Below are 16,574 nucleotides of genomic sequence, written 5' to 3' on the forward strand. Positions count from 1 at the left end.
TCTATTGGAAATATCATAATTAATCATTATCTTTCATTGAGTACATGAATGTTATGCACCGGCCGGGATTGTCAGTTGCATGCCGGCTATTGTTGTGGTATGTAGTCTCAGTTACATGATAATATATTACCTATACAGAATTCCATCCTGCTTACAGAAGCCATGGTTAGCCACCCATGAATTGCACAAAAGTGTCTGTGAATGTGGCTGATATGAAACTTTTGTCTGAAATTCTAAATTGGAAGAAATGGATACCGGTACCTGCGAAGCTAGGCTGGGTAGTTATCTTTTTCATTTTTTGTTACAAAAATTTTGTGGGAGGAGGGAGGTCAGGAAAAATCCTAGCTTGGAAATTAATATAAAATTACCATATATAACATATTTAATGTTTGAAACACCTATTAATGTTTGTTCTTCATGTTTCAGACTCTACAGAGTCTTATATATGGTAATTTTAACTTAATTTCCAAGCCGGTCAATACCGTCAATCAGGGCTACTCGGGACAGGCGGGGTAACTCGGGACAGTCCTCCTACAGGGCGTAAAACTGTTTTAGTAGCAAAACTAATTGGAATATTACAAAACTAAATATAGTGGCGTAAACTTCAATATTTTTCCTATCAATGTAGTATAAAGAAAGTTCAAAAATACTACGTTTACTAGCTTTGAAAAATTTCTGAAAAAATGGTGTAAGATGATATTTTGAAAAGTTACTTCTGCTAAGATTTGTAGTAAAAAAATATTTGCCGTATTAAAAAATTTTGCTTAGAAAAAAGTGGCAGACAAGTGTCAGCATGAAAACTTTATTTGCTGAATTTACATACCTCAGTCCCAAAAAAAATGGCGGCCATTTCCACACGGCGGGGCTACCGTCAACCGGGGCTATTCGGGACAGATTTGAACGATTAGTTTTAAACAACAGTTAATAACTTCTTACAATGAAACATTTCATAAACAAGTTTAGTTTCATTTTATAGCTAATTGGCAGGGCTATCGAATGGCATTGTCAAAAAAATTCCATGTGCTATTCGTATGGTGCCAGACGCAAAATAGAGCTTGTCCCAAATAGCCCCGTCGGTCGGGGCTATTCCGGACAAGGGGAATAAAACAGGAAGGCTCCTAATTTCACATCATTTTAGTTGGGACTTCCTGTGATCATTAACTTCGCATGGTCATTAACTTCACGTGATCATTAACTTCCCGTGGTCATTAACTTTGCGTGATCATTAACTTTGCGTGATCATTAACTTCGCGTGATCATTAACGTCACGTGATCATTAACTTCCCTTGATCATTAACTTCCCGTGATCATTAACTTCACGTGGTCATTAACTTCACATGTTCATTAACTTCCCGTGATCATTAACGTCTTTTTTCAGGAATTTTTCAAAGCAAGTAAATGTAGTATTTTTCGACTTCCTTTATACTAGATAGATAGGAAAAATTGTTACGTTTATGCCACTATTTTTAGTTTTGCGATATTCCAATTAGTTTTGCTACTACAACAGTTTTACGCCGTGTCATAGGCCTGTCCCGAATAGCCCCGCCTGTCTCGAATAGCCCCGGTTGACGGTACTTGGGACACCCCCCGGGGCTATTCGGGACACCCCCAAAAATGCATTTACAGTAGAACCTCAGTTAGCAAAGGCTCCAGTTAAGAAAAAAATTGATTAAAAACAAAGAATATTGATTACGTTTACCTCGCTCAGCAAAAAAAATTTCACTTATAAAAAAATTAGTGCATCATCGGTCATCACAAAATTATGCATAGAATGTCATATATAGAATTGTGCACCAGGCATCATAGAATGAAAAGTAATTGACCTAAACTATGATTTATTTCTCCAAAAGATATGATGGTTGTCACTAAAACATTCCTTTCTGTTTCAGGTACGTTTTTCACGATCTTTTTCTATAGTAAATTCACTTAACCCAATTAAAATGGTGCGAAATTACAAGCCATCCTGTAAGCTTACAGATACAGAAAAAATGCTATAAGGCTGCTGATATGAAGCTTGCAGTGGACAAGGTTGTTGTAAATGCTCAATGGCATGTTCATGGATACAGTTAATATCGCATCAATAATACGGTAATATCGCATCAATAATACGGTAATCAATGTATATGGTAGGTAATATCATATCAATAAAGGAAAAACAAGTAAAAATCACAGAAAATGTCATTTATTCTACCTCTACATCGTCTACAATGAAAGAGGAGGACTTCAGAGTACTGTTAGTAATGGATGAGTACACTCTGCATGCTTCAAATGTTTTAAAATGAAGTTTTATTCTGAGTGTCCTGACTCAGGACACTTTTTTTTTGCTCCTGGCACCTTATGAATAGCATATGGAATTTTTTGGAGAAGCCATGTGATAGCCCTTGCAAAGAGCTTTGAAATGAGCCTAAACTTGTTTATGAAATGTTTCATGGTAAGAAGTTATAAATGAAAAACGTTCTAAATCGTCCTGAGTTGCCCCGCTCGACGGTATTCCCATTCAGGAGAGGTGCCTCCATTTGCAAACTGTGACACTTTCCTCAAATTTGTCATTTGCATATGTAACTAAAAGTGTTCTACTACAATGCACCAAAACCTGGAGTTATTTGGAGTTATTTTACCAAAGAACAATTGATTTTACCACCCAGTCTAAGATACCCCAAAAGCTGGGGTAACAATGACCATCACTTTTTTTTAAATTTCATAAAAACTATGAGAGGCTGAAGTCACCCCATTTAGACCATATACCTACTATGGGGTGACTTTGGTCAGCTAATTTTTTAGGCATATATATTACATTTGGTAAAAATGTATAGCCATTGATATACCGGTAACCATTATACAAGATACCAAAATAAGTGAAACAAATCTGATTTCAAAATTCTTTTTGTATCTCAAAATATTGAAGTTTGCACTCAGCTTTTTTTCCTTTACAGTACAGTGGGATTCAGATTGTGTTGGTCAAGCAGTATATAAAATTATTGAAACAAAACAGTTTCCAATCAATAGATAAGGAAAAACTACATTGGATACCATTTTGTTCCAATCACATAACACAACACAACAACAATTTGTTTGTCGAAACTAATGGCTGCAAAAAAAATCATAAACATTGGCCGAAGTCACCCCGGCGGCCAAAGTCACCCCAGTTGATGGTAGTTCCTTTACTTGCTGCTGCTGGTGCTGCCATCTGTACGTGGGCCCTTCTAGACATTAAATTTTGCTTGCTTTCTTATTAAACTCTATAAAATATAATAATTAATACTTATTATTATTGATTATCATCAAATAAAATTCATTTTATACTACTAATTTCATTCTACAGTCATTTGCAAAAGTTTAAGACCACCCACAGAATTTGACCTAAATCAGAAATAGCCCTTTTTGGATAGGCGGTGTGCAAATTTGAGCCTGTGGCGGGCGTAATAGTAGCCGCAGGCGGTCGGAGAAGTGTGTTTGTGCGTGTCTTACCTCCCAGCATTCACAAGAGAAGGTTGTAGCTGCAAGACAGCAGAAATTTCATTTATAAGAAATGGGCTGAAGAGGTCGGAGCATACGTGGAAAACAACCAGCCGTGATGACAACATGATGAAGCTCACTGTTGCAAGATCTCCAACAAGTTCCAATTAGAAAATTCAATGAATATTGCTTCAGAAAGGATGTGCGGTGAGCATCAGTTCTATTTTACGCCGTTTAAGCAAAGAATTTCACCTAAAGAGTTCCAAGCCTGCCCAAAAACCAAAGTTAACTGCTGCCATAAAAATTAAGCGATTGAATTTTGCTCGGAGATATCAAGATTGGACGGTTGCCAAGTGAAACACAGTGTTGTTTTCAAATGAAAGTACATTTCACCAGTTTGGGTCACACCATCAACACATTAGGTGACCAGTTGGTAAAAGATTTGATGAGAAATATACGGCGCCTACCATGAAACATCCACCCAGTGGCATAGATTAGGGGGTATTTAGCCATAATGGGACAGCTGTATTGTACTTTCTGCCTCAGAAAACAACCATGAATGGAGAAAGGAACCTCAAGCTGCTTCAACAAAAGCTTGTACTACACATGGGAATACCCCAGTGTACTCTTTTCATGCATGACGGTGCTCCATGCCATCGGGCCCAGCAGTTGAAAGATTTTTTTTACCTCAAACAACATTGAATTGCCGGACTGGCCTGGAAATAGCCCAGACTTGAATCCAGTTGAAAATTTGTGGTCAGTCATGAAAGATAAGGTAGCAGCAAGCCGCATTCAAATTTGAAGTCATCATCAGAAGAATGTATTAAGCAGGTATGCTGCTAGGAATTATCTAAGGAGTACTGTCAGAAACTTATCAGCAGTATGCCACAACGAATCCAGGCTGTTATTGACAATAAAGAGGGACAAAATAAGTACTGAATATATCAAATGTATAATAAATTGCATGTTATTTATTTACTTTGTTTCTCAAATACAAACAGTTTGAATATTTTGCCTCGATATCCACTTGTAATGCAAAAAGCCCAAATTTGGAGGGTGGTCTTAAACTTTTGCAAATGACTGTACTTGTACCTAGTAGAATAAATATTACTTTTTGTACAATTTTTTCTTTTTTCTCCTGGCTGTCGTTCATGGGAAACGTTTTACCAAACACATTGTTACAACAATTGGCATGGAGAATTCATGTGACGACTTTATACGTTTTACTTGAAAATTGAAATTCTACTTGAAAATGATGAATTTCACTTATAGCAAAGCATGGAAATATGAGTGTACAATTATGATGAATTTGTAGCAGGAACACATATCTAGTACCTAAGCAAAATTAGCAGTCAATGTCAAGTGACTCTGCTAAGTGACTTTTTGGTGAAACGCCTGGACAGAACAATTTTTTAGTCAAGTTTCTAACCGAAATAAAATTTATTTTACATGCATGTATGATAATGGAGATACCTTGAAGTCTCTTAATTTTAAAGCATTGAAATCAGTGCAGAAACGTCAAGTTTTAATATTTTTTAGGCATTTAATGACTCAAAACCTGACTTCAGTGAGTCAATTTGTTTTGACAATGTTCAAGATTTTGTCTGTTGAACTGTTGTTGTTGTTGTTGTTGGGATGTTGGCTGACACTGTCCTCTTGTTTATAATCAGTATGCTGGTGGATCTTGTGAGGGAATGTGCTAGTGTGCTGTGGATCCACTGGAACGGGTGGAACGGTCTGTAAAAATGGTCAATTGGTTAGAAATCTCTGAATAGCATATACTTTTATAGTACTTTTTTCATTGCACCATGGTCTATACGGCACTCTCTAGACTCGATAGATATAGAAAATAATTCGTGATCATTGTCAATCCAATCCTTAATCTAGAGCAGAATTGTCCAAAAATTGCTGGTAAAACTACAGCTTCACTACTACACCCATTCCCCAGGATGCAAACATTCAAGTAGCAAATTAGGTAAACATGAAAAAAGCAGTCCACATTGCCAAAGTTTGCCTTTAAGCATGGTTCCCAGGCTGCCAAATGGCTGCAGTAGGAACAAATATGAGCAGCACATTACAACCGTATAGCTAAGTGGTTCCCAAAGTGGGCAGTACCACCCTTCTGGGGGCTATGGAAAGGTCTGCAGGGTTTGTACTGGTCATGGAAAATCTGGAAAGTCATGGAATTTGAATTTTCATTTTCCCGGCCTGGATAGTTATTGGATTTCATTTCAGGTTATGGAAAGTCATGAAATTTGCGAATAAAAGAAGAAAAAAGGAAGTGTTTTTCTATGCTGTGTGTGTTAAACTGTTTTTGCAGTCTATTGTTTTCTGCATTCTGTTTGGGGAACCAATCATGTGATTGCGGTCACTGAGCTCAATTGCATTGGACAACTTTTTGATGTGCAGTGGCAGTGTTCCATCTTCAGGGTGCAATTTCTACATCACCATGCCTGGAAAGTGTAAATTTCATGATTTGTGGTTAAGAATAAAAGCTTATCATGCCTGGCTTGTTTGCCATCCAAAGCATGAAGGTATGGCAATATGTACATTGTGCTCGAAAGACTTTGATGTGTCAAATATGGGGAAGCAGCTTTGAAGAACCATGCCACCTTTGAAGAGCCATGAAGAGCTATGCATTTACACATTTGCTATTAATCAACTGTAGGAGATAATAGAATATGCATGGTTGGTCTTTCAGTCATGCTAAACCTGTCATATACAAGTCTTCCAAAATTATGTTGATAGTCATGGAGAGTCATGGAAAAGACATGAATTTTTCTTCTAAATACCGGTACAAACCCTGGAGCTGGACGGGGGGGCAAGAAAGAAGGAGGCAGCAGTCCAAAGTTTGAACATTTGTTTGACCATTTGTACACAACATGTTCACCTGCGCGGCTCCAGCAATGGGTTTTCCACCTAGATCTGGATTTTTTAACCTTTCCTGGGTTTCTAGTGTAAATTTTTGAAAATATTTTAAATCTGGGTTTTTTAGTGCATTTTCTCATTTATGGAAAAAATGCACTATATTGTGCTTGCCATGTCCGTCTGTCTGTCCATCTGTCTGTCCGTTACTTCACGTTTTTGTTGACTAGAAAATGCCCTCTCTGTCACTCACTGCAGTGAGTACTGAGTTACGTATATTTTTTTGTGTCTGTGGGGGGGTGCTAGGAATTAACTGGGTAGCCAAGGGGGCGCCAGCCTGCAAAAGGTTAAGGAACCAATGGTATAGCTTGTTGTACCATAACCAAAAAGAATTGGTAGGTACATTCACTTATTATGGTATGATGAAAGTATTTTCCTATTACCCTATATATTTTATGTATATATACTAGGTAATTAAAGGGTTTTCAAACACATCAAAAACCACCAGTTGTTTCACTGTAGTACAGGTAACTGGCAATGTTTTTAGGGGACCTCCGACAGTATGCCCGGTTGTAACTTTTACTGTAACCAAACATACTGTAATTATGATACTACAATTTATGCAGGTCATCTGGAAAACATTATTGTCTAGATGGATTCTTCAAGTTTTATTTATATATATTGTTTTTCAGAAATGAGGTCTATAACAAATTTTCAAACCAAATTTCAAATTTTTCACATGTGTCTACTAGAACAAACAATTACAATATTTTCATAATTATATTCCTGTGAATTACCATGTCTTTTTGAGTCATTTTATTTATAAATCAGTGTACTTTTTCAGGGAGACAAGTTCATCAAGGTATAAATGCATCACATCCATTATAAATAATGGCTTCTATTAATGCTGTTGCTGCTCCTGATTTCCAAGCAAATGGTTATTCTAATAATATAAGTCTTAGTGCCAGCAGTCATTTAAATCAACAGCCTTCTCATCATTCTGAACTTGCCAATTTAATCAAAAGAAGTGAAGCGCAGTCAACCAAATACCTACACATTCTACAAAAGGAGAGAGAAGAGAATATTCAAGAAATTCAAACTGCTTATGGTTGTTATAAACAATTTAGTCAAGAATTTGATTTATCTCAAGAAGAGCTCAAGGAAACCATTCAAGGTGAGTTTGTTCAATCACTTCCTGTTGAGTTTTTGGTTCACCAATAGTGTTTTTTTTCACTTTTTTTTCAATTTTAGTTTAAAAATTTGGTCAAAACATAGGGCTACTTAAAATACCACATGGTTTAGAAATTGCTTGTGGTGCAAATTAATTGAAAAAATTAATTAATTAATTGATTACTTTTGAGATTTTAATTACAAATTTATTTCAAATTAATTTTTATTTCAGGACTACTTAGAGCTGAAGCTGCACATCAGAAGCAGCTAGATGCTTCAAGGACAGCGCAAGACAGACTTGATACTGCTAGCCTTAAGGCTGAGATTGAAAAATTTGAGAAAATTAAGGTATAAGTTTTCATTATTCGAGTGTAAACTTGTCTAAATATTTTGAAGTTATTTTCTAGTGTGTTCATAACAAAGTTAAAAGTAAGAAGCCCTATAGCATTTGAAAATGAATGAAATTTTGTGATATTGCTTTTCTGATTTTTTTAAAGCAGACTCTCACAAGGATTGAGCTGAGTGAGTTTATTGGGTTCTTTGATAGTTAGTAACTGCTCTATTCCAAAGTAACTTCTCTTATCCGAAGTACAAAAATAAATGGTACAAAAAATTTGGTCTCATATATAGGCTATCACACCAAAAAATTGGTTTCTTCTATCACAGCAAAAAAATTTACTTTAAATTCTAAATATTCTTTTATTCTATTCAAATTTCCTCATAGGTATATTTTTTTGAGTTATTTCTTCAAATAGGTACTGCAATATACTTGTAAATATGTACTTATTATATAATGTACTTGATAATATACCTGTAATAATATACTTTGGATCACTTGAAATAATGTTTGTTATTCTCCAGGATGCTTGCAATGCTGACACACGGAAGATAGAGGAGCAGATCATGGAACAGCAGCGTGTCTTGGCCAGCATTGCTGAGCGCTGCAAGCAGCTGTCTTCAAACAAATCTTCAATCTTACCCAAAATAAAGCAAGTCTCTTTTTTGTTTATAGAAACACTTTGACTCTTTCCCTGTTATTCATATGCACCATATGTTTGAGTTGTAGATATCAATATTAAAAGGTATTGGAATAGTATACCTATGTGACTTTGAGATTTTTCACGGATTAAACTATAGATATGAGCAAAGGTCTGACATTTCTATGCCATTTAGCTCTCATGACAGTATTTTGAAATATATGCAAATGAAATATTTAAGCTATGATGATTTAAGCTATAATGTTTTCAAAATGAAAAAGAAAGAAAAGTTTTTGTTTTTGCCTGAAAGTTTGTAGTAACCTTCCACTTATTCTTATCATTATTTACTGTTTATTGAACTGATTTAATTTTGCATTTTAAACTTTAAACCCATATTTTGGAAAGGGGGCTTGCATGTTTCGATGATGCCACAGGCTGACGCTGTACAGTCTCTGATCTAATGATGGCCGAGTGGATCAGGTGAAATCAGACAAAATTAAAATGCCAAACTGTTCTCTCGGTGAAGGCCTGGATTTCGTTTGGACTTTAAGGGATGAGCCATGGCAGGATTTGCTCGTAGTCTGCCTAATTCGCTTGTGGTCTTAAATGGCGCGTGTTAGTCTAATGCCTTCTGAGCATGTGAGAGGCTTTTTGAACACAACACAGAGAGAGAGCTGTGCTCTCACTGCCAAGCCATTTGATCACTCATCCTGTTGTGCGCGGGACAACTGAGGATATATCCGAGCCCGGGAGCCATCCTGTCAGGACTGTGTGCTGAGCATTAGGCATCCCCTTGTTGGAGGGAGTAAAGGGGGAATAATTTATTCCAGAGTGCACTCTCCTGAACGCCCCTCTCGTCTTGACATCCACGACTCAGACACTCGCCATCGGACTAATTACGACCTCCTTCACTACCGCACCAGCAGAACTGCTACCCTCGACTCTCGCGAGCCCTAGGCATTAGCAGACTGACGGAGATTTTGACATGACAATGTAACCATATGCATTGAACAGATGCCAAACTTGCAGTGTAAATACCAAGACAAGAGCCTGACTAGCGCGCAATTCTTGCTTTAGGAGACGCAGTTTTTAAAATGAAAACCTTAACCCCAGCCTATGTGACTAATTCTCATGGAACAGATAATTTCTGCATGTTACTATCTAATGACCGCCACCAGTTCTCATTTAAAAAAATAATATGGAAAGAAATAGAACTAACTGATTCACAGCCATCTTTTGTGTCGAAACTCTACAACTAAATGATCCCTGATGCCTGTGGCGCTGGTGGTCAATAAATGCTATGGGTCAACTCTGACAAAAACCGATGACACAGGCGACTCGACCTAATGCCCTGAAGAAACTGTCACACAATCTCGCAATGAACAAACTGCAAACCAAACCTACACTTACCTATTTTCCCACTCAAATTCGCATGAAATGATCCTACCACAAGTATAACGCTCCATGGAAAAGGTTCCTAAGCATCACCTCTCAATAGTCTGAATCATCACATAGGTACCAAAATTTCTAGATCGCAACTCAAACCAAGTGCTACCTAAACGAAGACCGGTACATCGAGGTCGGAATTTGCAGGTAAAAAAGAATTTGAATTCAATACAATGATGTGGCATGTAAAGTATGCTTCTTGGACTTTGGTAACGAGGGTAATAGAACTGAGCATGACGCACTCAACGAGTGCCTCATCCCTTCGCATTTCAGCTTACTCATCTTTGTTCTCCCAGAGTGCACATGTATGCGTGTGATGAGAAATTTGACAAGAAAAGATTAACGTGACGCATCATCGCTTGTATGCCTGTATTAATGAAACCTTAATAGCCCCACTCTCACAGCTAACTGATAGAGCACAATTTTAGCTCCTCAAGCGACCGGTTAACGCCCCTGACAGCTTTGCATGTCACCGCGGAGCGCCCCAGCTACAATGACATCCGAATATCCGAACACATCTACCGTCGAACATGACTAAATTCTAATCAGGATTCTGATGAAAGCCTTCCCAAAGTTACTTAAGAACGAATAATCTTGAACAATTTTGAATCAAATGCAACCTACTACTGGAGTTCTTTTGTGATGCCCTAAACGGTGTCGCCTCTTTACCACAACTTTAAATTTTGCATGCCATACTCAAGACCAAGACTAACCTTCACCTTCACGGCAATGAGCGGCACATAAAACTGAAGTGACAAACACCGCAGCGGACTATCCCTGTGGCAATTGAAAATCTGACTCAGAACATCTGCGGTAGAATGGATGAGACTGCAAACCTGGGACTACCAAATTGATCTGATGATTCGCCTTAACCCTCTACCGCCTGACACGAGTGACCGGAGCAATATTGTCTCAAGCATACGTCCCAAAACGATACGTTCTAGTGAGCGCAAAATGACATGCACTGATTGTTGCCGCCACGTACGACAATTTTAAAATGTTCTCTGTTGCGTACAAACGTCCTCGGGTTGCTACACTCAATAGTTTATGTATAATATAAGTTGAAAGGTATGTTCCCGGAGAATGACATATGGCGGTAGAGGGTTAACTGAAGATCTCCGTAATATATATAGATAACGTCTTTCTAAAACGCTTGAAAACCTCTCACTACCACTATTTATTTTGAACCATCTATTTTACATGGTTGAATTAAATTAATGGAAGTTGAAGTTGACAAATTGTATGTCCTTTAATTAATTTCTTCTATGCGCAGGAAGAAGATAAACCTGTACACTCGACTCACTCATATTACGTGGAAGTATAATTCTCCAGAAAATGAAGTTTGTGGCTGTATCCTTTACCGCGCTTATGAATGATAATATTTTTTGTTTGCTTTAACTGATACGTTTTTATCATCTTCATGCCGTTAATGTTTATGTCCAACTCGTCACCTTGCGATACAACCCATTGCGCTCTAGTTTTTATGTATATGTAACTAATATTTTACCTTAAAGCTGACATTAAATAGCTTTCTTAAGACTGAATTTCGTAGTATGTGTTCTAACTGTAAATTATAACTACTGTGATACCTCGACTTACGAACTTGATTTATACGTGACTGGGTTCGTATGAGAAAATGTTTGTAAGGAATTTAAAAGCAAAGAAAACGCCAAGAAAAAACGCCGTGCACAACAGAACTCATAGACCAGGTTCTGATCTGTTTGAGTTCTGTTGTGCACGCTGTGCATCTACGTACGTTGGAATGACGTCGCGTAACTTCTACATCCGGGTTTCTGAACACCGTGCAGCATGAGCTATCGTTCTAACTTGCCTCTCGCCAAGCCTCCTCATTCTTCCGTGCGCCTCCATGCTGAACAGTGCGACGTGGCTGTATCTGAGAGTGATTTCAGGATACTCGGTTCCACTTCTGGCTGCTCGGATTTGAGAATTTTGGAGTCTCTACATATCTTCAAACAAAAACCGTGTCTCAATAATGCGTTTAGCTCATATAATCTGGAAATAGTAAATCGCTAGGATTTTATATTCTTGTCGTACCCCTAGGACTAAGTTGTTCTTAACTAGTCCTATTTATTTCGATATAATGTGAGGTCTTATTTAGGTTTTATGTCTGTCTTTGAATTTTGACTTTTAAAATGATTTTATTCATTTTTGGTTTAGTCGAACTGATGATGGAGCTGGACTCCGAAACGTTTTCAATATCAATATGGTGAATTTTCTTGACGTTTTCTTTGCTTTTAAATTCCTTGTGAACGTGCAATATGAGCAGACTAATAATATAAGTTCTTATATACGATCAAAATGTTTGTATGTGTAAACAATATTGGTATTTAATGTGTATTAACACAATTAAATATAATATTGCACCGAATCGGTTCGTAAACACCGAATCAGTTCTGAAATTCGGTTTGCAAGCAGAGTAAAAAATTCTCTAATCTCCCGTTTGTGAGTGAAGTTCGTAAGTCAAGCCATCTCTGTACTAACATAAGTTACCTACGTACACTGAAATTTTTCAATCGTTCTACTGTGAAATTATATCGTCCTGAATGATTAGACTATTTTTCTTGAAGGTTTAGAGAAATAAATCTAATTGGTAACTTTTTAATAAGTTCAAATATTTTATATCTGGTTTACATTTATCCTTTTATATTTCTACGGGAACTCTAGGATTCCAAAACAGTTTTTTTTCCTTAATTTGATGTTCAGTTGTCGCGAGGCCCGAACGGAAGGAGACTATTCCTTTCAAGCTGAACACCCAGAGCAACTCCGAGTTCTTCATATCCAACTTCTTGTGGGACCAACTCACTCTTGATTCAACGGACTTCGACTGATGGTCATCTCACGCTACATTCAACGGACTTCGACTGATGGCCAACTCATGCTTGATTTGACGAACTTCGACTGATGGTCAACTCACGCTACATTCAACGTACTTCGACTGATGGCCAACTCATGCTTGATTTAACGAACTTCGACTGATCTATGCTTTTGTTGGAAACTAGCAACCCAGACTCGAAGTTCAAATTTAGTGATGATTTTTAAAAAAATATATAATGCTGCAGTTCTAAAAAGTTTAGACTGCATTGTTAGATTTAACATGCCTGAATATGAATGATATTCCTCTCACAAATGTGAGAGGTCGCGAATTAACACTGATGAACATGTACCTACTTTCATCCGCCTCCCGTCAATTACCCCTGAACAATTGATCTCCTTTGGTTAGAGCTTAGAGTAACTACTTGTGTAGAGAAAATGACAGTTGTTGCTGAGAACGGGAAGGCAAATTATTTTATAGACGTGAAATCGCGCATATGTCCCAGTCTTTTTAATTTCAATGTGCATGCATTTTGTCGTAGTACAATATTTTCATGTAAATTAGGCTTAAAAAGAAACATAATTTTACGTATGGTTTGGCTCGGAAGTAAATATTTTCGACTTCTAAATTAAATGCAATGCCTGTCGTGGCTAGGAATTGGTGACTTACATGCTATTTATTTTAGAAAAGAATGTAAACTTGTTCAAATTTTTGTTTTTCCCCATGTATGATTACATTTATTGTATTGTCGTACTCATCAAACAACTTCAAACCATTGAATCTAAATTTTCTATAACTTGTTTGGATCACTCAAACATATTAAAATATTTTTCTGACCAGTTATTTTTTACCAGCTGAGAAGTTGAAATTGAAATGCGTGTTGACCTCCGGTCACGACATTTATATCGCTCATACACCATGATACACGCTGCCTAAAAACTTATACTAGCATAAAAAAATTAAAAGTTCACACTCGTATCATAACAAAAAAGTTCAATTAAACCGTATTTACAGCAGTCCTAAGAAAAAAGCTTAACAATTTCGTTTCTTTAATGATCATCGATGATGAGCAGGTTATTGAAGGTCTAAAGCCGAGTACTGTAGCAGATCTCTTGAAACTATTATTATTGTCAAATTTCAATCATTTTGTTAATGGGAAAGCATTAATGACTTGATAACTGCAGGTCGCAGTCGCATCAAGTCGCAAAATGGAATACGTTTCCGATAACTTCCATGCGAACGATAAACATATTGGGCACTTATACGGCCGGATTCAAGGCCGGTCTCTAAGTTTCAGTAAGCCCAAACTTATGAACTATCTCCCAAACTGATAAACGCTGCTCGATGAATCGTCGAACACGTGTTTAATAGGATCTAACGGTGATGTTTAGTTCGTAATCATTTTTCCCATTGCGCCTTCGCCTCAAAATTATACTAAACAAATCTGAACCGTAACATACAATACATATATTAGGCTCACTACGAACTTTGGTCCATATATGTAACTCGAAAACGAAAGTGAAACCGAAAAAATTATAACGACCTAAACATTTCTGATGGGTCCTATTGAACACTTGTGCAAAGTTTCATCGATGTGCGTTCATTAGAGAGATATTTTATGCTCAGTAAAACTTGGAGACCGGCCGTACCAGTATCTGAGAGGTAAACGACAATGACAAAGAAGACTATTTACAAAACCATGTAGCCTAATATGAGATCGACGCCTGTCGGAGACCACCACTGCCTTGCTTCGAATGGACTATCATGATCCCTTCCCTGAAGAACGTAGTCTACAACACTTCTTGACTGTAACATCAGCCGCACGCCACCAGACAAATCACATCCATTGAATTATGAATGATATAACAAAAACATGAATTCTTCTTCATTATATTTTCAAGTTTAGTGATTGAAAAAAATAACTAACTTTTTATTAAAATTGCAGCTCGTCGTTGAATGTCGATAGATATTTAACGGCCGACAAATTCCCCAATTAATAACTGACACCAGAAATATATGTGGAACTGGAAACATATTCCCTGTTAACTAGAACTATACATGGTTGTAGTCATGGTTGAACTGGTATGTGGTTCAACCATGGTTGAAGTAGTTAATAATATAATAATAATAATAATAATAGCGGTTGCAGCGTTTATTAGGCCGTAGGCCTGTCGCCGATTCTTAACATCGCAGAACATTCACAGCATTTTGCGGTCTCGAACTCGCAACTCACTGCTACAATTGGTACTCTGAACTTTAACCACTGGGCCACCCTGCCCTTAACCACTGGGCCACCCTGCCCTAGTTGAACTGCCCTAGTTGGTTGAACTAGTTAACATGGTTCAACCATGAGAACTATATGTGTCCTGAACACATTTAATAATATCAATTCCGTTCTCCAACAAGTTGTTCGTGAACATTAATCTCATCAAATCAAAAGTGGCAGATATTCCTCATAGAGACATTTATGGTTTGTATCTCTGGGTATTTAGTTACCTTACTTTGGCGGGCTCGGTTTAAATTTTATTGGACGAAGGCGAAATTGTTAAAAAAAAAGTATGAAATTTATTAATTTTATTTGCTGGAAAACAGTGGTGTGAATAAAATCAACATTAATTCCATCCATTCAAAATTTTCAGTGGAAATTGCTCCATTGAATTCGAAATTAAAGAATGTCGATTCTTTCCTATATTAACGTTATTCATGTTCGGCTCAGTGAAGAAACAGATCAGCACCCGATATTGTGAATTAAGAATATAAATCAATATACCGTTTCAATAACCTGATATGACAATTCTATTTAAAGTCAGACTAACACTTTAAGCTAGATTTTCCAATAAATCCATTACCATATCCAAATTTTATCACTAGATGTCACTGCCTGAGCATTTCCTGATGACAGTGATGTGTGGAGCAAAATATAAGCACTGAACCGCATTGCCAATTTCGCCTTTCAATCGATCATAACTCTTGCGCCCGCTTTATTTAACTGTCGTTTTCGGCCTTATAGCAGTTGAAATTGTTGTATGAACTACCTAGCTATCTTACTATGCCTGTTGGATGCATGAAGGATATTATGGCATAATTAAAAACTGATACAATATTTAACTCGATTTTATATGTTTATTATCATCAATTATCTTTTCGTTATTGGATATTAGGTATATCGATATCATAGCATCTAAAGTTTGTTAACCATGCCGTGTGAAATGATAACTTTGCAGTTAGGGCAATGTGGAAATCAAAGTGAGTACTAAAAGTTCAAATGTTCCATGTCATTCAGAGATAAAATAAACATAATGCCATACACAAATGAGATGCTGACTGAGAGACTGAGTCTTTGAGACTGTGTTGCAAATTTTGTCTATATAGCTAGCTAATTTAATTAGCTATACCAATGTTGCCACTTGCCACCCACGCAGTCACACTTTATATTCTACTAAGAAGTCAGATTATCAGAATGCCCTAATTTTCTAGTCTATATAAAAAATTTAAGTGTGAAAATTTGGAACTCAGCAGTGTGCAATTTGAGAATTGAAGTGAGGGGATGAATATTCAAATAGGCTATAATCAATCTGTGTCTGTTATTTATTACAGTATGGAATTCTGTATAGGTAATAGGGTAAACGCGGTATATTCCGACATCGTAGGTAATTCCGTCACTTCTCTAGTTTTTCCTTTATATTAAGCTTTGTTTTAGTTCCATGCGTTCATTGATGGTTGAAATGGTGACGTCATACATTTGTGTGTCGAAATACTGCAAAAACACTAGGTCTTGGCCATCTAGCGGGAAAATATTGAGATCCAAAGAGAGACAATGCATGCCA

The 16,574-nt window shown here is 37.0% G+C and overlaps 2 protein-coding genes across 3 annotated transcripts in view; both read left to right on the forward strand.

Moving 5' to 3' along the window:
- Nucleotides 1-7,102: 7,102 nt before the first annotated feature.
- Nucleotides 7,103-12,803, forward strand: LOC108675681. The gene is made up of 5 exons (XM_018163709.2): nucleotides 7,103-7,495; nucleotides 7,724-7,839; nucleotides 8,353-8,480; nucleotides 11,188-11,264; nucleotides 12,639-12,803. Exons 1-5 carry the CDS (start codon nucleotides 7,213-7,215, stop codon nucleotides 12,761-12,763), a joined length of 729 nt encoding a protein of 242 aa, XP_018019198.1. The 5' UTR covers nucleotides 7,103-7,212; the 3' UTR covers nucleotides 12,764-12,803.
- Nucleotides 12,804-15,684: 2,881 nt separating this feature from the next.
- Nucleotides 15,685-16,574, forward strand: part of LOC108675689 (tubulin gamma-1 chain) — a 14,520-nt gene continuing 13,630 nt past the window's right edge. Inside the window, exon 1 of one of the 2 annotated variants that reach the window (XM_018163717.2) lies at nucleotides 15,685-15,993. In XM_018163717.2, coding sequence (XP_018019206.1) covers nucleotides 15,945-15,993 — 49 coding nt within the window. In that variant the 5' untranslated portion in view covers nucleotides 15,685-15,944. The remainder of the gene's footprint in view (nucleotides 15,994-16,574) is intronic. The other variant, XM_018163718.2, reaches the window with a different exon arrangement.

This window comes from Hyalella azteca, unplaced genomic scaffold (assembly GCF_000764305.2).
Source record: "Hyalella azteca isolate HAZT.00-mixed unplaced genomic scaffold, Hazt_2.0.2 contig12009, whole genome shotgun sequence".
In the NCBI taxonomy this organism is placed as follows: domain Eukaryota; kingdom Metazoa; phylum Arthropoda; class Malacostraca; order Amphipoda; family Hyalellidae; genus Hyalella; species Hyalella azteca.